Source organism: Brachionichthys hirsutus, chromosome 14 (genome assembly GCF_040956055.1).
Source record: "Brachionichthys hirsutus isolate HB-005 chromosome 14, CSIRO-AGI_Bhir_v1, whole genome shotgun sequence".
Lineage (NCBI taxonomy): Eukaryota > Metazoa > Chordata > Actinopteri > Lophiiformes > Brachionichthyidae > Brachionichthys > Brachionichthys hirsutus.
The window spans coordinates 5,630,181-5,651,058 of NC_090910.1; the positions used below are offsets into that span (position 1 = coordinate 5,630,181).

The window sequence follows — 20,878 nt, forward strand, 5'->3', positions numbered from 1 at the left end:
AAACCACGATTTGGCAGTGACACACACACACACACACACACACACACTCTGATCATCAAGGACAAAAAACTTTTTACATTTTCCTATTCATGACTAGTTTTCTTAATTTGATCCATTTTGTATGCAACCACTTTGACAAGTAAAGTGCATCAGATTTTAGTGTTAAACGTGTGAATTAACTCACTTAACACTTAAGTTGACTTCATTGACCAGTAAGGAAATTATTTTCTCATCGGTGCTGGAGCGTTGCTTCAGCTTTTATGTCATTTATCTCCAGATGTTTTTGTTTTCTCAGATATTTACTATAAATGGGGGCTATAATTCTACATATTGTATAACTTTTGTACTCATTAGACCTGCAGTACACATCAAATGGGTTCTGCTGCACAGTCATTAGAAGGCATACCTCCACCAAGGCCTTTTAATTCAGTCAAACTTTATTCAACTTTGAACTTCAAGCCCTGCATCGATAACTGGACGTTACGGGATTTGTAACAGGCAACAGTGAAGCTGAATATTTGTTTGGATGCACGCCAAACTGCAGCCCTCAAATGCTTATTTTATTTAATCAAAACCAATTGTATCCTTCCCTGAGAAATGAAAGAAAATGTCAAATAGTCTTCCATCTTGTGACGGCCAAAGACCAGTGGAAGGAACTTTTCAATGGAAAACGGTTCTGCAGTTTTAAATCCTGCTGACAAACCAACCATCCATCCAAAGCTGCACTGAAGAAACAGGCAGTCAAGGTAAGACCAAAAAAGCAGGTTTGTCCTGAATGAATGAAGACAAATGAAAACTTAAACTAATGGCCCAACGAAGCCGCCATAGCATCGTCATTTAGCGGCGATAAAGACAAGCATCGGTGTGGATGGCGCACACAAACGCTGGATGGTCCAAATGAGGACAGCTTAGGTACAGTGTTGTTTATTTTCCGTCTAGCAGTGCAATCTTTTTTTAGCACTCCTAATCAAACACGCCTAAGGCCACTGGATGGATAAACACAAACAGTTTGGCAACATTTCAACTCTTCTCTCAAGCGGTGCAGCTCGGGGAGAGAACGAGGCCGGGCTGGGGAGACGCATGCAGACACGCGCACAGACAAAAAGAACAACACTGGACTTTAAGAAAAACATCGGTATGTTTTAATGTAAAAAAAGAGTGGTACCTTTACACCCAGTCACATGTTATGGCAGTCTTGATGCATCAATGCACACTGGAGTAAATGTCTCTACCCCACCGATCCCACATTAATCACGATGTAGGTCATAGTTGGATATAAATGATCAGTAAACGATGAAAAAAGCCACTTTGATCAAGACGACGATCATGAAAAACAATTCTTCCGACATGCAGGACCAAATACGCCTTTTATCAAGATGATTTCTTTTTCTTTTTTTTTATATAGATGGGAGACAGATTCTTTTTCAGACATGACGGGTTCAGATTTCACGCTGCGCTCCTTCCTTCCAATGGTTCAGTTTTTCCATGTGATCAAGGGTTTTAAGTGTACGGGTCATTTCCAGTGCAAAACAATGCAATTTGGTTTGCGAAGGCGCCGCCTCCGTTTCGACTTTGAAAGTCCCCCAGTGCTGTCCCTCACGCCGGGACTCATCCTGTGGTGCTCCGACGCAAGTCCTCTAACATTGATCCCCTTGTCAAAACCAGTTACAGCTCCTTCAGCTTGCTGCACCAGCTGGAAGATAAATACAGATCTCCCTTCAGAATTTAATGCATCGGATGTTTTTGAGGTTGATTGGAGGTCAAACTCTTTAAATCCATCCTTGGCTTGACGCTTACGGAGATGAAGCCCGTACCTCAGGGCGCAAAGCGTCAGCATGTCCCATGGGACATGAGGGCCAAGCCGATATGTCCAAACAGATGATGCAGTCTGCCCGTGCAGGGCTTTTGCGATGCCAGCGGACGCCTTCTATACAGTTTGTGAGAGAAATTGGACTTTCTTTCCAGTCGGCAGCAAGTTCCTGAGTTCCTTGACGGAGGGAAGCTTCATTTTCTCTCGGTTTTTACTGTAAACATTCAAGAAGATGCCGAAGAGCACCAGAAGGCCACCCCAGATATACCTGAGGAGGGAGGAAAAATGGAAAGTTGAGCATTTCTTGGGATGGAAGATAATGTTTCATACTTTCAATAATGAAAATATGAAACATTTATTCTACCCTCTCATCCTTACTATAGTTGATAAGAGGTCACAAGCAAGGAACATGAGAATCTTGCTGTGACCTTCAGACTTCGGACATATATGGGCATTTTTGGAGACATGTGAGCACTCTCACAACATCAAAGGAGGAAATGCATATTTTATATGATTCATTTGCAATTCCTCTAAAACGGCCAACACCATACATCTGCACAATATATAGCAGGGAGCTTTGCAGCTGTGGTGGCAGCTTGAGACGATCCAAAGCAATATGAAGAAACTTTACACTGTTGGAGCCGATTTCTCTTTCATTTGTCACCGATTTAGATTTGACGAACAATGATGCACGGTTAAAGTTAAATATCAAGATTCAGTGCTTCGTCAAACTAGCTGTTTTTGGAAATACTGTACGGTGGAATCTTTGATTTCAAAAAGCGCAAACCGCAGCCAGGAAAGGGACTGCGAGTCAAGCGATGGTGGAGGGCACACACCAGCTGGAGGGAGAATGAAATTGGCCATGAAGTTGCAAAAAAAAGTTTTCTCTGTAACTTGTGTGGGGTGTGTGTGTGTGTGTGTCTGTGTAGGCATGTCAAAAGTCACAGTGTAGAAACAGAGCAGGAGAGGTACAAGCAGAAAACAAGACCCTTCTGACAGCACAGAGGAATTGGAGGGTGAGCAAGACAAGAGGACAATGAGAAAGAGCAGAGCAGCAGGCAAGGTCTCAAAGAGGACATGAAACCCAGTGGGCAGGGGAGCCAAATCAAGTTCTATTAGTCAAAGGAGAGGTCAGTGTAAGCTCACTTTAAACTAGAGGAAAACTGATCAAAGTCATAAGGTGACCGTACTTACTGAAAAGTGAAAGGTTTCGCAAAGAACATGAAGGAAAGTACGATAGTCATGGCCTTTCTCCCAGTGGTCACTGCAAAAGAGCAAAAGACATTTATAGTTTTACTTCAAGGCAAATTAGAAACTAAAGCTCAACAGATGTGACTTTCACCGCATTTACTGAGGCATTTCTACGCTACAACCGGCAAACGTGATTTTAAAGTGGAAGCAAAAACAAAAACACTGACAATTACGACACGATTTTTTTATAGACACACATCGATAGCTAGTGGTGTCAGTGCGGCGTGAAGGGAAGAGATGCGCCTCCGGCTCTGACCTGTCACTGCAACCAGGGCCCCGAAGAGCTTGATCAAGGCCAGCACAAATGAAATGCCAAAATAACCCGTAAGAGAGAAGATGAATGCGTAACCGTACGTCTTCACGGGATGCTGAAGAGAGGACAGGATAAAAAAGACAATAATATTACACCGAACTAAATCGTCACCCTGTGGATAATCACTTAAAGTACCAAAAGTACACGCACCTCTGAGCAGAATGCCACCGCTGGCCCCAGCCCACCCACACTAAGCAGGCCTAACAGTATGTAGACAAAGCCGATGGAGTAGGAATACAGCACCTGTCAACACAAGCCCATGTGACAAAACGGTGACTACACACAGCCGAGCTTCAACATCATCTCATCCCAATGCGCTGTTGAGACAGAGTTAAGGGTACACTCTCTCAGTGTGTCAAAAACATGTACCATTTCAGAGTTGGAACCGTTGTGAAGTTTCATGGCTTTCTCCTGCACGTTTCCAATGGCTGCATCTGCACACAGCGCCAAGGAGATGAGGAGAATGCCTGTACTCCACACACACACACACACACACACAGACACACAGACACAAGAACAGGAATGTCTGAGCTGAAATGATGCACAAGTGCTGGGATTTATCGCATATGATTATTTTTAGTAAAGACAAACTATAGCATACACACATTTCATGGCTCGCAACATTAGAGAGTACCTGTCGCATTGAAGTTAGGGGCCACCTTGCTGTTGGCTAGTGTAAACCAGATGAGTCCGAGACTCATGCAGAATGCAGCAGACACATCAACCACATTATAACGTTTACCTACGACACAAACAAAACAGTGAATCTTTTAGTGACGATCTTAATTCTGATATTAGAAACCACAACTCTCTGTAGTCACATTTAAATGTCACAAAATGGAATAGAAAATGTAGGAGTTAGGAGAACGTACATTCTAATCTACAATGAAGGAAATGTATAAAACTTCCACAAAACAAATGAAACATGACACAGGCTACTTTCTCTCCCGAGTACTGCTCACTACTGAAGTTGACATATTTCCCGATTATTTCCTTCTATTCAACAAGCAACACGATCATCAGACCTTGTTTGAACAAAAACTTCAAATTGCCAGAATTGAGGTGAAATTCATAACTCTATTATATTTAAAGTGACAGCTTACCTTGTATAAACACTCCTCCAATCATGACTGGAATAAGTTTACAGCACTTGAAAATGACCTGTGTTGGGTAGTTCAAGTAGCCCAGAGAGGTATTGGACAAGCCCATTGTGCCAACTGTTAGAAAAGCGATGATCATATAGGTCTTGCCTGGTATTCTGGAAGACAGAAAAATACAGTTGAGAAATAAAACTGCTTCAGAACATTTAACAAGAACTGTTGACTGTTAATTCTTCTAAACACAAGTCCTCAGGATGGGATAAATATGGTATCTCAAAATGGCCTCAACACAGGTGAGAAAGCTGACAAAATAAAGAAGTAGCGATACTAATAATAACAAGAATAACAAAGTGGATACAGGCGATTATTCACCTCCTGCGTTTGTCCTGTGTGAACTGAACTTCTACCAGTCCAAACAAGGAGTAGAATCCAAACTGGATCAGTGTGAGATACAACCCGAAAGGCTTGAATCCATCCACAGAAAATATCAGTTCCTGAGTGAAGGGAGACATAAACAATTAAATAGTGGGAAATGACCGCCCTCTGTTTATATGTACTGGTTTATAATATACCCTCTATCATATCCCCCCCCCCACACACACACATGGCATAGACATGGCCACAGCTACACATACTATGAGACAACTAATAAATGCCCAGAAATAGCTTTAGAGAGACTAAATTTAGTGGCTTTTGTAGTTTTTCATGCAAGGGGACGTAACAGCTCTGCAGGGAACGGACTGTTTACTACAGCATTTTTATAATGCTTGTCATCGCTTGAGAACATCTTTCAGATTTTGTTTTTGTTCTGCGTTACCTGCAGGTACCCATATATGAGGTAAAAGATGAAAACTCCAGCAACACAGATCAGGAACTGCGTTGGGGCACTATAGCTGCTCAGGTTGATTCCCAGGACCTTCAACTCTTCCACAGATTTTATGTGGGGTGACATCACCTCTGTGGATGATGGGATGGAGATTGAAATGTGCTTCCGTGAACTGTTGTGGCCCACCAAGCCATATTTGGCACTCATTGTGTCCGGGACCTGGGGCGGGGGGGCATAGAGTATGAAGAAATAGTTAAGTAAAACATAACTTTCCTTTGTTGAAGTGTAGATGAGAGGCTGCAGTTTCACAGACAGAGTAGAAAGGCTCAAATAACATTATATATATTAACAGTGGGGATACATAGTTAGATATTGTACAGTAACTATCATAATGTAATTTACAAAGAGTTAAAAAATCAAGATGTTTCACACAAATTTAACTCAAATGTCATTTGATCCTTTTAAGATATGACAATAACCAAAGTGACACAGTCGCTAAAAGTGAGATCTGTTTTATCGCGTAAATGTCACGTTCTTCATTTCTTCATCTTCGTACGATCATTTATTTACTCGAACGGGAGTGTTTCACTAAGAACGACGTGTAAGGTTTACATGACCTAGACGTGGTAGCAAATCACGAACTTAACCTGAACATTGCAAATCATTAGGAGACCTAAAACCTCCAGATTGTCCATTTTACAGTAGATAATTAATACGAAATCTCGCTATACGCCACCTTTTCCTTTTAAACGTTAGGCAAGCTACACGAAGAAGCCGGTTGCTAATGTCTGACAACAAGAACAAATGTAATTTGATTTACGGCGGATGAATCATCACATGGCATGCCATTATTCATGCCTAACATTGATTTCTCAGCCATAAACGCAATCAATGTAAACAAGCTTGCTACCTTCAACAACACTTCCGGGTTTCTTTAACTTAGCGCATCCCCTTCTTCAGAGGAGATTCCGGACAAAATATTTTTTCCGATCGTGATGCCTTCATCTTTCGCACATTTGAGATGCCTTCATATTTTCACTCTACAAAGAAAAAAGTAGCAAAACAACACAGCCAGGAGACGTGCTAGCTTGCTAAATCCTGCCTACACTCTGCAGTGGAAGAAGCCAGCAACTTCCGCTCCGCTGCGACCTCTGAACTGTGTTCCTATTGGTCCACGCAGCCGCGCGCTGAGGACGTCGCTCTCCGCTTGGATTCCTTTTTTTTAATGTGCCAGTTGACTTCGCTGCATCCGGTCACAGCAGCGTTCTATAACATGCAAGTTGGATTTGTTCATCCAGTTTAGCAACACGTTATCAGCTATGGAACACATGAATATCCAATTTTAGCAACTCTGTCAATAACTACAAATTAATAAACAGTACAGTTTATAATGTGGGCTTGGATCTATCCCAAACCTTAAATAGAATATTTAATTATTTCAGTTTTCTGTTGCTACCTTTTAGTAGCCTACCTTATTCTTTTTACTTAATTTCCTAAAAAAAACATTGTCTTACATCTAGTCTATAAATAACACTGTATTAAACTTACTCCACACAAATAGGTTTATAGCAGTAACACTGACAGTTTAGTCTTTAAGAAATAGATTTTTCACACAGTGAAACCACGGCAATAGTATAATGTTTACTACGAGAGGAGTTGTGTAGAGAAGTTAAATTGAACAACAAAATAATGCTTTAATGGACAGCACGGTGGCGCAGTGGTGAGCGGTGTTGCCCCACAACAAGAAGGTCACAGGTTTGAAACCAATTTGCCTTCTCCATGTCATTCCTCAATTTCTTGCATACTCCCTCTTCCCTCTTTTGTCTCCATTTTTCACAACCCCCCCCTCCCCCCCTCCTCTTGCAGTCATGTCCAAATATGCTTTTCTCTCAAAATCCTTATTGTATTATTCCCAACTCTCCCTTCTGTTCTGACTCTGGGCCATCTCATATCCCTGTCTCTCCTTCTTTGGCTTCCACCAGCATAAGGCATGGAACTCTCTTTTGCCCCTTGATGCTTCCCCTCCCTTCTCTTGCCTTCCTTGCTCGCTGCTGTCCAATCTCCAATTCCTCAGTCTGCTTGCACTCTCTCTTTCCCTCTGTTCTCGCTCTCCCTCCCTCCCTGTGTTCTTTCCCCAGCCAGAGGTTAATACACTCCAGGATGGCATTATTTCCTCCCCAGCCCTCTGACAATATAAAAATTCAGAATGGACAGCTCAATCCCTCTTCCATCTCAGATTTGATTGTAATGGTATTGCCTCCTGTCCCTGGGAGGCCCCTGCCGCCTCACCAACCCAGACTTTATGACACTAAATGGCCAGGCTACAATTTTTCCATCTATTCAAAAAAAATCTGTTAATAACTCATTTGGAATGAGGCATCTACGCTCCATGGGCCGTCTGCGGCCAGGTCTCTCACCCCTCTGCTCATAGGGGTCACATTTTACAGAAATAAGATGCTGGGCTGAATTGCAAATGTAAAAAGTTAATTAATCTCTCTGTTTTTACAATCCCCTTCCTCCTTTCCTTTTGCACTCCAATTGACGGTCCCAAAGAGACAAAAATGTCATATTTACAACCTCGCAGGGAGAAAGTGCTCAGTGAGTTGCAGCATTTGAACGCAGGCACAGGCATGTCCAACCACCTCAATTCTGCCCCTTCCAACTTTACAAGTGTGGCTATTCATCACGTGTGATGGATTTATGTCATAAAACCCATTTCCTTCCCTCGTATGATCCTATTAAATAATAAAATAATTATTTATTGATTATTCAAAAAGGTACATATGCGCGGGTAATGGCTTTGTGCCACACCACTGGACATGCAATAAATAAAGCATGCAGGCAGAGAGAAGGCTTGAGAAAGACTATGGGAGGAATAAAGCAGCGAGAGAGAGAGAGGGAGAGAGAGAGAGAGAGAGAGATGAAGGAGAATGAAATGACTTTTGAACCAGTGAAATCTGGATCCAATATGGCCTCTTGCAGCATGGATCAAGAAGGGCATTATTCAATCTTTAGAGGGCTCATAGGGGAGTGCAACCTATGAATGGTTTTGGTATACTATAGACCTCAGCAATTAAAATAGACAGCTGGGCGAGGGACTTGAACAGAGTTTATGCCTCAGATTTCTTCCCAGGAAAGATAGTTGACCACTGAGTCTCGTCATCTGACTGTTGGTATGTTTCACTCACTGCAATTCTGAATGGCACATTTGCAAATAACAGCATTCAAATTGCATATATCATATACCAATGAACAACTGCATGTTTTCCATGTTCATCCTTCATTAAAACCCATTTCATTTCTGGTTAGTGGAGAGGCGAGATTCAAGAAATACCAGCATTGGTTATGCTAACCTTTAAAAGGTGCTTGAAATATTTGGTGCTTTTTTTGTTTAAGAATGTAAACTCTTCAGCAAGGCACTGATAACAACTTTTATTTTAAAATATCTATTATCCCAAAATGCCCATATCCCATACGTAAACACCCACTCCCTCCAAATAATCCTTCATATTATCTATTCAGCATCAATATCACGGAAAGTCCCACAACCCCAGCAGAGGCTCATTTCACAAAGAGTTACTTTAATGTCAGCCAGATCTCACATTGAGGGCTCCTTAATAACCCATTTGTGTTTGGTCTTATCCACGGCTAAAGTGCACCGGCTCTGTTGTCTTTTTCCTGGGCTTGTCTCAAGCCCTGCATGCTACGGAAAACAGATGCTATCTCAGCTATATTACTTCTCAAAGCACTCATATCCTCTCCCGTGTTATTTTCTTTGATCTGCTAGGCTTGCTGCTCTAACATTTTTCTCCCCCCCCTCTCCCCACCACTCCTTCCCCATTTGCCCCTCCATTCTCCATCCTTTTTGCCAATGACCAGAGAGAACAGGCAGACAGACCAGACTAGTTCATGGGGGCTGTGGACGTTCAAAATTCAGGTCATCTGTCTTGAGAGTGGCGAGAGATGCGTAATGGTGATTGAACTTTTACACTCTTAGTATACAGGGGGGGGGGGGGGGGGGGCTTCCTATCAGGGCTGAGGGTCAATTTACATTCAGAAAGCAGTCCATTCAATTCAGAACAGGAAGTCAGACTCAACCCTATAAAATCGAAAAATATTTTGAAAGACTTTTTGATTCTGCAAAATATTTTAATTTTTTTTATTGAACTGAAATTAATGGAATTCAACTCAGATTCTTGTAGTTTTCTGGTTAGAGTTGAAATAAATTATAATTTATTTATAGTTTACTGAAAGGTCTTTGAAATATTTTAAATAAAAATATCAAACTCTCACATCCTGACACTCCTCAAATGTGACAAAAAAAGATGAATTGATTCATGAATAAAATGTGCAGGTGCACCCACTTTAAATGCCTTTTTTTGCACAATATATTTCATGTGAGTTCAAACAAAAACATACACAAATTATGATTATTCAGTTTGTATGACAGTAAATCTTTTTTAGATAAAAATAAAAATAAAAACCACTAACAGCATCAGAAAGAATGCAAACTTTATAGCACATATAGGTCAGAAGCAGCAACAGCTGAGCGAACGGGTTGATCTTAATAGAGTGTTGAGTTTTCTTGAGAACAGCCAGGAGGGGGAACCATCTCTCTTTACACGGCTGCTCCCAAGAAAAGGAGAAAAAGTAATTAAACAAACTGTTTCCCAGGAACTGTGCATCTGCTTATCCGATATACCACACTGGCTTTTGCTCTAATTCACACACAGAAAATGGGGGGGGGGGGGAATGGGAGATTGTTTGTTGTCTCCTCAGAGTGACGGGAAATGACAGACATGTTTCATTGCCCATTCATTTAACCTGCACCGTGCTTGTAAAGAGAAAGGGATTGAGAAACAAATTACGCGGTGTCATTTAATTAGAAGTTTTGCTGTGAGCAATAATCCTGTTTTGCTTTTTCTTCCTCATAACCTTTAACTACTTAATGGATTTGAGAAGCTCTTACATTTCAAGAATTTTTGTTTTTAATTATTTTGAATATTGTCAAAGATATGAAATGTCAATCGCATGCCGGGATTAATGCTGCGTGCGGTTTGAGTCTGAAAATCATTTACATATGGAGTGAAGCTGGAGGAGTTCCTTCTGTTCACTTATGCAAAAACAACAACACAAATTGTCCAATATGCAACATTCAGTTGTGCGTCCTATTTAGCGCCCCACATCCATTTATCCTTATGCACCCATTTACTATTTAGCATATCCTCATCTTAAATCCAAGAGAGGCAGCTATTTACATATATATTAACAATATATTTATGATAATGACATGCAAGGGTAAATCTCAATGTAATATTAGAAATGTGCTTATGTGAGTCTTGGATTGGATTATAATAATGACTCAGTTTTAATATGTATAAAATCAATTTATAGTTTTTCTCCTTTGGCATTTGTACTGGAGGTGTGCATGTGTCGCCAGTAGTGGTGTGTGTGTGTGTGTGCATGCGTTTGAATGCAGGACCTATCCACCTCTCACCCTGATCACGTTTAGGCAACACTGGGAAAGTGTTAGGTAGAGTGTGTTAAGTTTTCCCCTCGAGGACATTGCAGTTCTCTGCCAACAGATCAACCCACCTGCTGTGACATCAGCTTTAACTGAGTGTATTTGAATGGAACCACGTGAGGCGCGCTTGATTTATTTTGTTAGACACTCACAGGACCATCCGGACATTTGCTCTGGTCTTGAATCAGCACCGTTCACAACAGAAATAAATTTATTTTAATACTAAAGTGGATCAAAATATATGTTGATATAGCTGATATAGTTTCACTTGAGGTGCCAGGAGAATAAATGAAGCGCACCTCAAGCAGTTCAAATATTCTAAACCTTATTCAAATAGATGCTTTCACTCAGGTTTGACACGGCTCTTACGCTGGCGTGTTGGCTCCCCAGATCCCCCCCCCCCCCCCCATTGCACGGGGCATGTAATCATCCTGAGAGTCTCTTTGGGTGTCTGCACTCTCATAAAGCAGCAAAATGAATCGCGTGGCCCAGGAAGTGAAAATGAAAGAAAAGGAGAGTGAAATTACAGGCCTGGCTGACTGCACAAATCATGCATATCGGGTTTTATGGTTTGCCAGAAGAATTCAACACCTGTGGATCACCGTAGCTATAATTGCACACGAACACACTGGGACGGGGATGGGAGGAGAGCTGTGGTTTTCGTGTCACTGAATATGTGAGTGGGTGATCCTGGTATAGGTGTCGATGTGCTGGTATGGTTTTCATGGCATGGCCATGATTTAGAGACAGACAGGAGATGATAAAAGAAAGTTATGGGAGTTCCTGTTGTTCATTTCTTCAGTGCATCCGTGGGTTATCCGCCCACAAGACTCTCACGCGGAGGTTTCATTTACTATCGTAATTACCCTGTTTATTTACCCTACCTGCTTTTGGTGGTGAAGTGGGTGCCAATTCATCAGATCAGTATAATTTGGCCTTGCCTCAGCGTTGCCATTTACTATAATTAAATGAGGCAATCAGTGAACGATCAATCACAATCCATGAGACCACTGTCTGTTTAAATGTGGCCTTTCTGTTTTATAGCTGACACGCCTTGCACTAAGACGTAGACACACACACACACACACACGATCGACTCTAGCTCCCGAGTAATCGTTCAACCAGATCCGTCCATCTCAACGATCATGCTACATATTCATAAATAAATAGTATTTAACTGATTTCACTCTGAATTTTTCAAACCATTTAAAGGTACAAATGGATGTAGAGGATGTATGAATGAAGGCGGAAACGCATATAAGACGACACGAGAGTAGATTGAAGCGTCTCCTCTATTGTCTCCCTCCCTGTCCCCCTCCTTGCTGCCGTGGATCCTGACGCTCGAGTCAAATTGATTACACCACTCCATCTGCATCATGACTGGCCTCCTCCTGTGTTTGCCGCCTCTGCCTACAGCACAGATTTAGTGTACAATTACATATAGTTTAATATATCTGCCTGAGCACCTTTAAATAAGCATCACAAGTCCACAAGGTGATTTGTCTTCCAGCCCCATTACTCCACTGTACATCTTGATAGCCTGGGATCGCTCCTAGCTATGTTTAAGCATTAAATAGTGTATTATTATTTCACATAAATCAAGCTGAGATGTGAGGGGGGTCTTCATAAATTTTGCATTTCTCAAAGACAGTATTTTAAAGCCCCCCCCCCCCCCCCCCCCCTCTCTCTCTCCACCTTCACAGGTCTGAATTTTGAGACTAAAGCAATTCTGCTGCCTGCGCCTGATAGTAGATTAAAGATGGGCATGTCAGAGGGGTATATTCAAAACAACATGTAACGCAGTTTAGATTCAGTTTGAGTTGTTCTCACACATTCATCACAGTGCTGTTTCCTTAATAAGTACCCGCGCCTTTCTCTTGGTGCGTCCTCTCACGTGCACCAACACAATGGGAGAACATTACATTGCTATTGTCATGAATAATGGTGAAAATAAAACTCCTTTCATTATAATATTTCTCCAGTTAACTGTGGCTACTGAATCCCTTATCAATGCTCAATGATAAAAGGGTGAAATCAAATTATAGTGACTTTGCCATAAGCCCTTCCCTTCAAAGAGACATGCCCCCCCCCCCCACCCCCCCCTAACCCTCCACCCTCAGATATTAGTCCTATGTCTATGGAGGAAAAGATCACTCAGGAAACTGGACGTCAGCTTTGCACACGGGCTGGAACGTTTTTCTTTTATAATATCTCTCTCCAGTTCAGAATTTAAGATACCGAATATAAAAAAGAAAGAAACGTCACTCTAGAATGTTCAGGTACGCCGTGGTGGTGGTGATAAACAAGTCAGGCCTGGGTTTTTTTTCAGGAACTTGAAGGTGATTTATGCACAGCATAAAGACCAAGCTAGCCAGTGCTTAGCATACAAGTTAAATACCTTCACAAATTAACCTTTGCAGTAGATTTGCTGCCGATCAAGTGATTTCTCATTTTCCATTAAGCTGATTCATGTTGTTAACAGATATGGAATACTTTTATGAGTGTTCCTGACAAATTAAAATAAAAAATGCTCAGAATTAAAACAGTCATATTTTAAAATATGTCAAAAAATATTTCTTCAACATCCCCTGACACAGAAACAGCAATCGTCCTTTATGATCACACAAAACATAAATTATGCAGCCTAAATTTCTGAAACATTACTAAAGTTTGACTTTTCTGATTTCACACTCACATTGTAATCATTCACCACAATAAAACCTAATTTTCATGTAGAAAATGCACATGATGATTTTATGATTGTCTGGCCTGGGGGGCGCCAACATTGCAGCAAAGTCAGTTCAAAATCTTGTTAAAGTCATACCAAATTGGAAATTGACGAGATGCCAGCACAGTATGTTGAAGATTGGGTGGAAGTGAGTGGAAAGTCTTTGAACTAGTTTTTGCTTGTTGGAAATATTGCTTGTGGGTTGATATTCTTCCTGAAGTGTCTCATGGCAATGAGAATTAAGAAAAAAATAAAGCACAGCGCCAACTGATTCAGTGGAAAGAAGGCACACACCCACAGGTATTCCGTTCACATGACATCACCCTGTGTAAAACTGACAACTTCATTTTTATTTCAACCAGGTGCGTCTTTTTTAGTGCCTAAAAATCTCTTTGAAAATCAGATCAATCGGCAAAAACACTGCATCGCAGGAAATTATGTAAGTATGTCAACATCAACAAATGCACAATTTCAGTGCAAAGATTAATCCCTTTATTTATGCGATGATAAAATGCTTTCATTGGTTTTCTGGTGTTTTGTGTCTCTGATCTTTGACATGCTTTGTTGTGAAGCTCTGCAGAGCCACATCAAGGCACATGTGAACGAGGTCTCTCGCTGACTCCACCTCTCCCTTCATGTCTCGGAAGAATGCGTCTCCTGACCATGACATGTGTAGACTGGCTGGATGTTCCCCTCTCAGTGCACTCTTGTGAACAGCACCTGAAGAAACCGTAACCCCCCCGTGACCAGTCAGCTTCTTTACACAGAAGCTATGCACTGGCAGCATATACCTGGGAGGATAAATGCTCACTTAAATTAAATAAACATAATCCAGACAGGCTTCATTCCAGCCTGTCTGCCAGGCAGCATTTACAACAAGGATCCCTGATTCCAGCAGAGAAGACAGCCCATAAACAAACGCAACGATTGTAAATCATCTGACAGGCCGTTGGATGAAGGATTACACGCGGCTCTCGTTCTCAACACATTTTAATTCCACATCAGATTTGACCAAACCATTTTCAGTTCCTTTTTTTTAAATCTTTGCGATGACAGATTGCAGTGTGCATCAAACACATTTAAGGGTTTCCTCTCTTTCCTTCAAACCTTCCTCTTGTTTGTGCATGCACCTATTTCACTTAATTACAGGCTAAAAATGACTTGTTTATCCCTAAATACTGTTCATAAGTCACCTCACTTCTGTGGCAAGCTTGCAAATGTGTTTCACGAATCTGGGAAAATTGCAATGAACACAAAGTAAAACCCTCACCCTCCGCCCCGGTACTCCAGAGTCATCTGACTCATCTTAAAACTGAGCATCTGCCTGTCAGTGCTCGAACCACAGGCTCCCCATGGGTGGGGCAGGATTCCAGCCTTTTGAAGTGAACTTGTCATAGGAACTCTGCATCAATGGAGCTAAGTGCAATCACTGGTTCAAGATTAATTGGTTGTGGTGAACCACTTCAAACGGTTAGCAGACACTGCATTATGGGATGGACTTTTGCAACACCTGTCGTCACCTATGTGCACACCTGCACATGCACACCTTTAGCAAGAATGGTAAGTACTACCCTGCATGCTCACAATCCTTTGTGGGGGAAACAACTCACTCACTCTCATGCACATTTATATTCTTGACATAATTGCATTGCCATTTACAGATGCAGCTACACAGTATTTTATTTAAGATGTATAAAATGACACTTTAATATGGACTGAAAACAACCCCCGTGCCCCCGTCACCTCCAAATATACACAAGCTTTAAACAACTCCAAACAGACTGCAGCAACACAACACTAAGCCGTTTTCTCTTCTCCGTTATCTCCAGCTTCCTTTTTGCCCTTTGGTTAAACATTCTCTTGGCATGCATGATCTCATTTAACTTTGATTTCCTTTTTTTCCAGGACGCCATTCTCGGTGGTTCCAATTTCCAGCCCATTCCCCAATTTTCAAACCCAATGACAGACAACACACGCTTGAATGGCTTGTCCAGCTAAAGAAAGGAATTGGTAAGTGATGAATTTAAATGCTGTTTAAGTTTAAAAGAAGAGTTGCAACAGATAAGGATTTGTTGAAGTAGAGAACATGAAGCTGATGCTGGCTTGACTGCAGAGCACAAATGTCAATTATGTTACGGCGTTTCAGGAAACATTGCTGCTGCTTCTCTGACAGATGTTTTAATCACAGTGGAAGTTAAACTATAGAGGAAATTGCAGTTTTGAGCTTGTATGTGTTCTACAGTATTGCATGTGAATATTATGAAAAATGTTTTACCGAAAGAAATATCATTTTATATTGTATTATATAGTACGATATCTGAAATAAATTATAGTAAATAGAATATGATTTTAAGTTTCTTGAAACCCCCCCAGATATGATCAGTTTTCTCTGGCTTATGAACAACCTAATGACAATTATCAATATATGTATTATATTATATGATATTATATATTATTATATTATATTTAATCTTATTCCAATAAAGTTATTCGATACGGCTGTAAAAAGTGCAGAAATTATTCAACTGTATTTTTCAAAGTTGCAACACAAAGCCTTTTTTTACTTATAATATTGGTATGAAACGTCCAAATTCTGTGTTCTCTATTACAATAATTTGACCTTTAAGTCACATTTCTAGCCATTCCCAATGATATTGAAAGTGCTAAAATAGAAAGACAACTTGAGTTGACAAATGTAAAAGTTTAAATTGTGAGCATCATATGTGATCCTTTGTATTATGGTATCAGATACCATGCCTTAATTTGCCCTTGATTAACCTCTCCAGTTGGTTAAACGTGTCCAGCATGAAGGACTTTTTTGTTGATTGAAAAGAGCGGCTCTTTGTCAAGCTTTAAGTGGTTTGTGTAATCCCCTAACCAATACCGTGAAGCCAAAGGATTCTGAAAATCTGCTTTCAGCACATTTTGAGTAGGAGCAAACCTGGGAATTCTCTCTCTCTCTCTCTCTCTCTCTCAGTCTGTCATGAAACACAGCACCCCATTTCCATATCAATCGGATTAGTTCCAAGACCCGGCAAGTAGGAGTAATGTAAGTAACCGTACAAATTTAAATATAGGACATCAAAAACATTGCAAAGCATTCATTTATTTTAGAAGCAGCCCTGGCTCTCGCTGAAGATGAGATGAAATGCATCTCTTCAGTTTTATTTCCATTTCATATTTAAAAAGGTGCTGAACACGGCAGTATTTTAGACATCTCGGGCGCACCGCAGCAGCATCCCGCTGTTCTTGTATGCTTAACCTCATTTGCGAAATGAATATGTCACATCAAGCAACACACTTGTTTGAAACGCGCCATCAATGCGATTACCGGTGGGCAGCGTTCACACGAGGAGATATGTTTTGAACATTTCTGCAGAGAGGGTAAAGTAGTGGACAACAGTTGTTTCCAGCTGGCACTGCAAAGCTGTGCTTTAATTTACAGCTCAGTCTGCATTAAAGCATGTACGTTCAAACCGAAATGCGTTTGGAATACATCAAGGTTCATATTTAATTACTAGAATGGTGAGTCAAATGTGAACTATGATGGAATTGCACTTTAATGTTGAGTGCTTTTTATGATAAATCATCAAAAGTCAAAGCCTTGGGAGAAAAAAAGACTGAATTCTTGACATTATTTTCGTATCATATCAAAATTACAAGAAACAATAAAAAAAGGATTTATCTTGTATTTTAGGGATCGAGTGGATTGAGTTGTCTGTTTACCTAAAAATCAATGGCAAAATAATAATAAAAAGCGCATTTCAGAGCATTTACTGTGTGTGTGTGTGTGTGTTTGCAGGCTGAGTTGTGCAGCCAGTAGCGGCCTGTCTGGACGAAGAGATGGATAGACGACTGTCTGCCTGCGCTTCCTCACTGCTTTTGATGTGGTCTGTCTCTGTAATTGAAAAACTAGCTTGGTTGCATTGTCTTGGGATTGTTTTTTTTGTTTTTGTTTTTTTGTAATGGAGGTTCAAAACAGGAAAACCAATAGTCGGAATAGACCCCTGAATGTAATTAATTTTGTGGGGGTCGGGTGGTGGTGGTGGGGTACTATTATTGCAGGAGGTAGAATTCTAATCAGTTACAGATTCCTTCCTGTTTGGTTAGCGTGACCGTGGCCAATTACAAGTGAACTCTGTGTTACAGTTTGACTTCCTGTGCTACCCAAAGAATGGACTGAGGCTGGCGAAGCAGAGCACCGACGAGGGAGAGGAGAAAGAGGGGGAGCGGAGCGAGAGCGAGAGAGAGAGAGAAAAGGACACAACAAGCATCAAGAAGAGAAGAAACGGCAGGAGAAAGGGGGAGGCTGAAATCTCTTGGCCTGATCTAAGGTATACAAAGGCACATACATCTTATATCCACCTAATATGGAACATGACATGTGATTTACAAAGGAAATGAAAGGATTTTGGACTCGACATCTCGATGCTTGAGAAGTTTTCAGGTAAAGCCTGGAAGTGCAGAGCAACAGACTGAACTCAAGTCACAAATGCAATAACGCAAAACTCAATCATGGCAGCAATGTTAGCAAAAGATAACATTTGGCTTTGCTGTTTTCCCTCAAAATCGAATTAAACCACTGGACTAAACAACCGAGTGACAATTGCTGTGACTGAATTTGCATAGCATGGCCTTTTTCCAGCAGGGCAAAGTAACTCAATATGCAATTGTACTTCCTGGGAAATGCTTTATGCTTATTAAGCCAGATACTGCTCTCCGAGCCAATATTTTACACCATATTACAACAAGTACAAAATGTCAGTCATGCCTGTATTCTCATGTCTTTTACGTGACGTTCTCGTATTACTATGGTAAATAAAAAACAAACAACAGCAAAAAAAAAAAAAAAAACACAGCCGATTTGATCAAACATACTTACCACAGTTACAAACTGTCCTCCCAAAAGTGCCCTTTGGCTTGATCCTAGCCCTCAATTCTCTGTAATAGTTTATTTGGCATATTACTTCTTTCCTTGATCCACACCAGAGATCTTCTATAATTCACTTTTGATATCATTGTTTAGTTGCAGAGTTAGAGGATGGGTGCACGTTGGGATCAAGCAGGCAAAACTGGGAGTGGATCCCAAACTCATTCATTCTCCTTTGATGTAGACTGATGGACGCTGCAGTTGAAGTACAGCGAAATGATTACTTTAAATTATAATGATTGCATTGGGTATTGGGTATTGGGTATACATTGGGTATTTGACTGCCAGTGCATAAAGGCAAGCTTTTATACAGAAATGACACTTTTTACAGATGATAAACACAAACCTGATGTGATAAGAACAAATTACTTTTTGTCTTGTAAAATACAGGAAAATCTGTTTTAGATTAACAAACAGATGACATGACATTTATTACCATTTTCCTACACAGTTGAAAAAATCTCAAGGGGACCGATATGGTAGCAGTTGCAAATGGAATAAACTGCTTATAAGATGTTTGGGGATGATGCACAGAGCTGGTGAATGTGATACCCACGAAGCCTGTTTTATACACACACACACACACACACACACACACACACACACACAGTGAGCATCATGAGAAATGGGAAAAGAGCCACACTATTCAGTATAAACTGGAGGGTCCTAGTCGCTAAACTAATCCTAGTATCACAGGATTCCACTTCCAGCTCCGTCTTATGCAGCAGCTGCCTGGAATCATTTCACACACGCAAGGTATTCCTGGAAGAATTGATTCTGTTAGGTAGTGCATTGATCACAAACATCGCCTGCAGACAGAAGACGGCTTTACAAGCAATAAGATGGGAGACAATTATATTATTTTAGTCAAATAAGACAGAGTACAAGCGGCGAGTGCCAATAGCCAGCGTGGGGAGGGGGTACAGGCGGCCTCTCGGTGTGTTGTGCTCCATCCTCAAGTGGCACTGTAATCCACTAAACTTTCCTCCACCCGCTTCTCTCAATGCAATCAGGATGCGAAGGCTCACCAGTGATTGCGTTCATTTGTAAAAGCATCCAAGCCAAAATTGAACCCCAAGGCTGATAAACTATAAAGATGCTGATCAGATCGCGGCTAAGGAGTCCGCACTTGAGGGCACAAGGTGTCAGGGCTGGAGCCAAAAGAGCAATGACTCTGTATGCCTCACTCAGAGCCAGGCGGCGGCCCCAGAATACAAACAAGGGGAGCAAAAACATATAAAAATGACACGAAACTACTGGATTTTTCATCCTGCACCATCTTTCAGAGAAGGGTGGTATTATCTGTTTGGCAGATTATCAGTATTTCAGATGCTGGCTGCTTTTAAAAAAAATATTTTTACCTCTTTAAGGTGGATTGGATTGGCAAATTGCAAGCATTCATTGTTTGAGCTTTTTGCAGATTTTATTGATGGTCTCGCAATGTGTCCTGAAGAGAAACTGTTCAAGGATGTCATGTGTTTCCAGCCCAATAATCAGAATGAAAACAGTGCATAACTCTGGAGTGCTTTTCAGGCCCAATGAATTCTGTTTTTATGACACACTCCACATTGCTGCCAGTTGCCATTGCACTTTAAGAGTCACCATAACTTTTTGTCTGCTTTACAGCTATTTCTCACTACTATTGCATTGTCTCATGCTAAATGAACAGTGCCATTATTATAAACACGCACATCCGACACTCTGAAAGTACAGAGATTGGGGACAGACAGAGACGGAGAGACAGAAAGAAAAGGGGAGTATCTGAGGATGTTTTTCCCCCTCTCCATCCCCGTGGCCCCAGTGCGTTAAATGTCAAAGAGCAGTCAGCAGGAGAGACTGATTCCAGGAGGCGATGTGAATGGGACGATTGAAGACTCGCTATGATTGACAGCTCTTCCTCCCTTGCTCTGCCCTGAGGGTGATTGACAATGTGGTTCATCTCACATTTTGTGACTGAGCTAATCCAGTAAATTCCTACCAGACGCAGCTCAACTCAGCAGAGACCTGCCGCTCCTTTCCCAGGTGGAGCTTTTATTTTATCTCCTCTTCCCTAAAAATAAATATGTTTTTCCATCTGTGGTGCTGAAAACAAAGCGGGGAAGGAGGTGTTGGGGGGCGGGGGGAACATAATTAAGTGTAAGTACATAATTAAACAAGTTTAGAAAAGTGCTAATTTTAGATGAATTAAAATGTAGACTAATTACATGTGGGAATTAGCCTGCTGTTGTGCTCATGATTAATATTGTCATAGGTTACCATCTCAATATGTCACCAGTTGGAGCTGAGATCACCTCCCTGGAACGATTGATCTTTTGCCAAGTTCAGCAATTTAATTGATTCAACAATCACTGACACCCAAGTATGTCACACACCTCCCTGCATGCCCACAAGGTGAG

General features: G+C 41.1%; 1 protein-coding gene across 1 annotated transcript; it reads right to left on the reverse strand.

Annotated features, from left to right (window-relative positions):
- Positions 1-1,139: 1,139 nt before the first annotated feature.
- On the reverse strand, positions 1,140-5,507 carry slc35b3 (solute carrier family 35 member B3). The gene is made up of 9 exons (XM_068748081.1): positions 5,292-5,507; positions 4,847-4,968; positions 4,478-4,632; positions 4,009-4,116; positions 3,744-3,841; positions 3,525-3,617; positions 3,318-3,429; positions 3,005-3,074; positions 1,140-2,078 (listed from the first exon to the last, which is right to left on the reverse strand). Exons 1-9 carry the CDS (start codon positions 5,505-5,507, stop codon positions 1,928-1,930), a joined length of 1,125 nt encoding a protein of 374 aa, XP_068604182.1. The 3' UTR covers positions 1,140-1,927.
- Between the last annotated feature and the right edge of the window lie 15,371 nt (positions 5,508-20,878).

Coding starts and splice junctions, on each gene's coding strand:
- slc35b3 (XM_068748081.1), bottom strand. CDS start 5,507: ATGAGTGCCAAATATGGCTTGGTGGGCCACAACAGTTCACGGAAGCAC. Junction 4,969..5,291: donor TCATATATGGGTACCTGCAG/GTAACGCAGAAC, acceptor CCCTTCACTCAG/GAACTGATATTTTCTGTGGA. Junction 4,117..4,477: donor TGGAGGAGTGTTTATACAAG/GTAAGCTGTCAC, acceptor TTTGTGTCGTAG/GTAAACGTTATAATGTGGTT.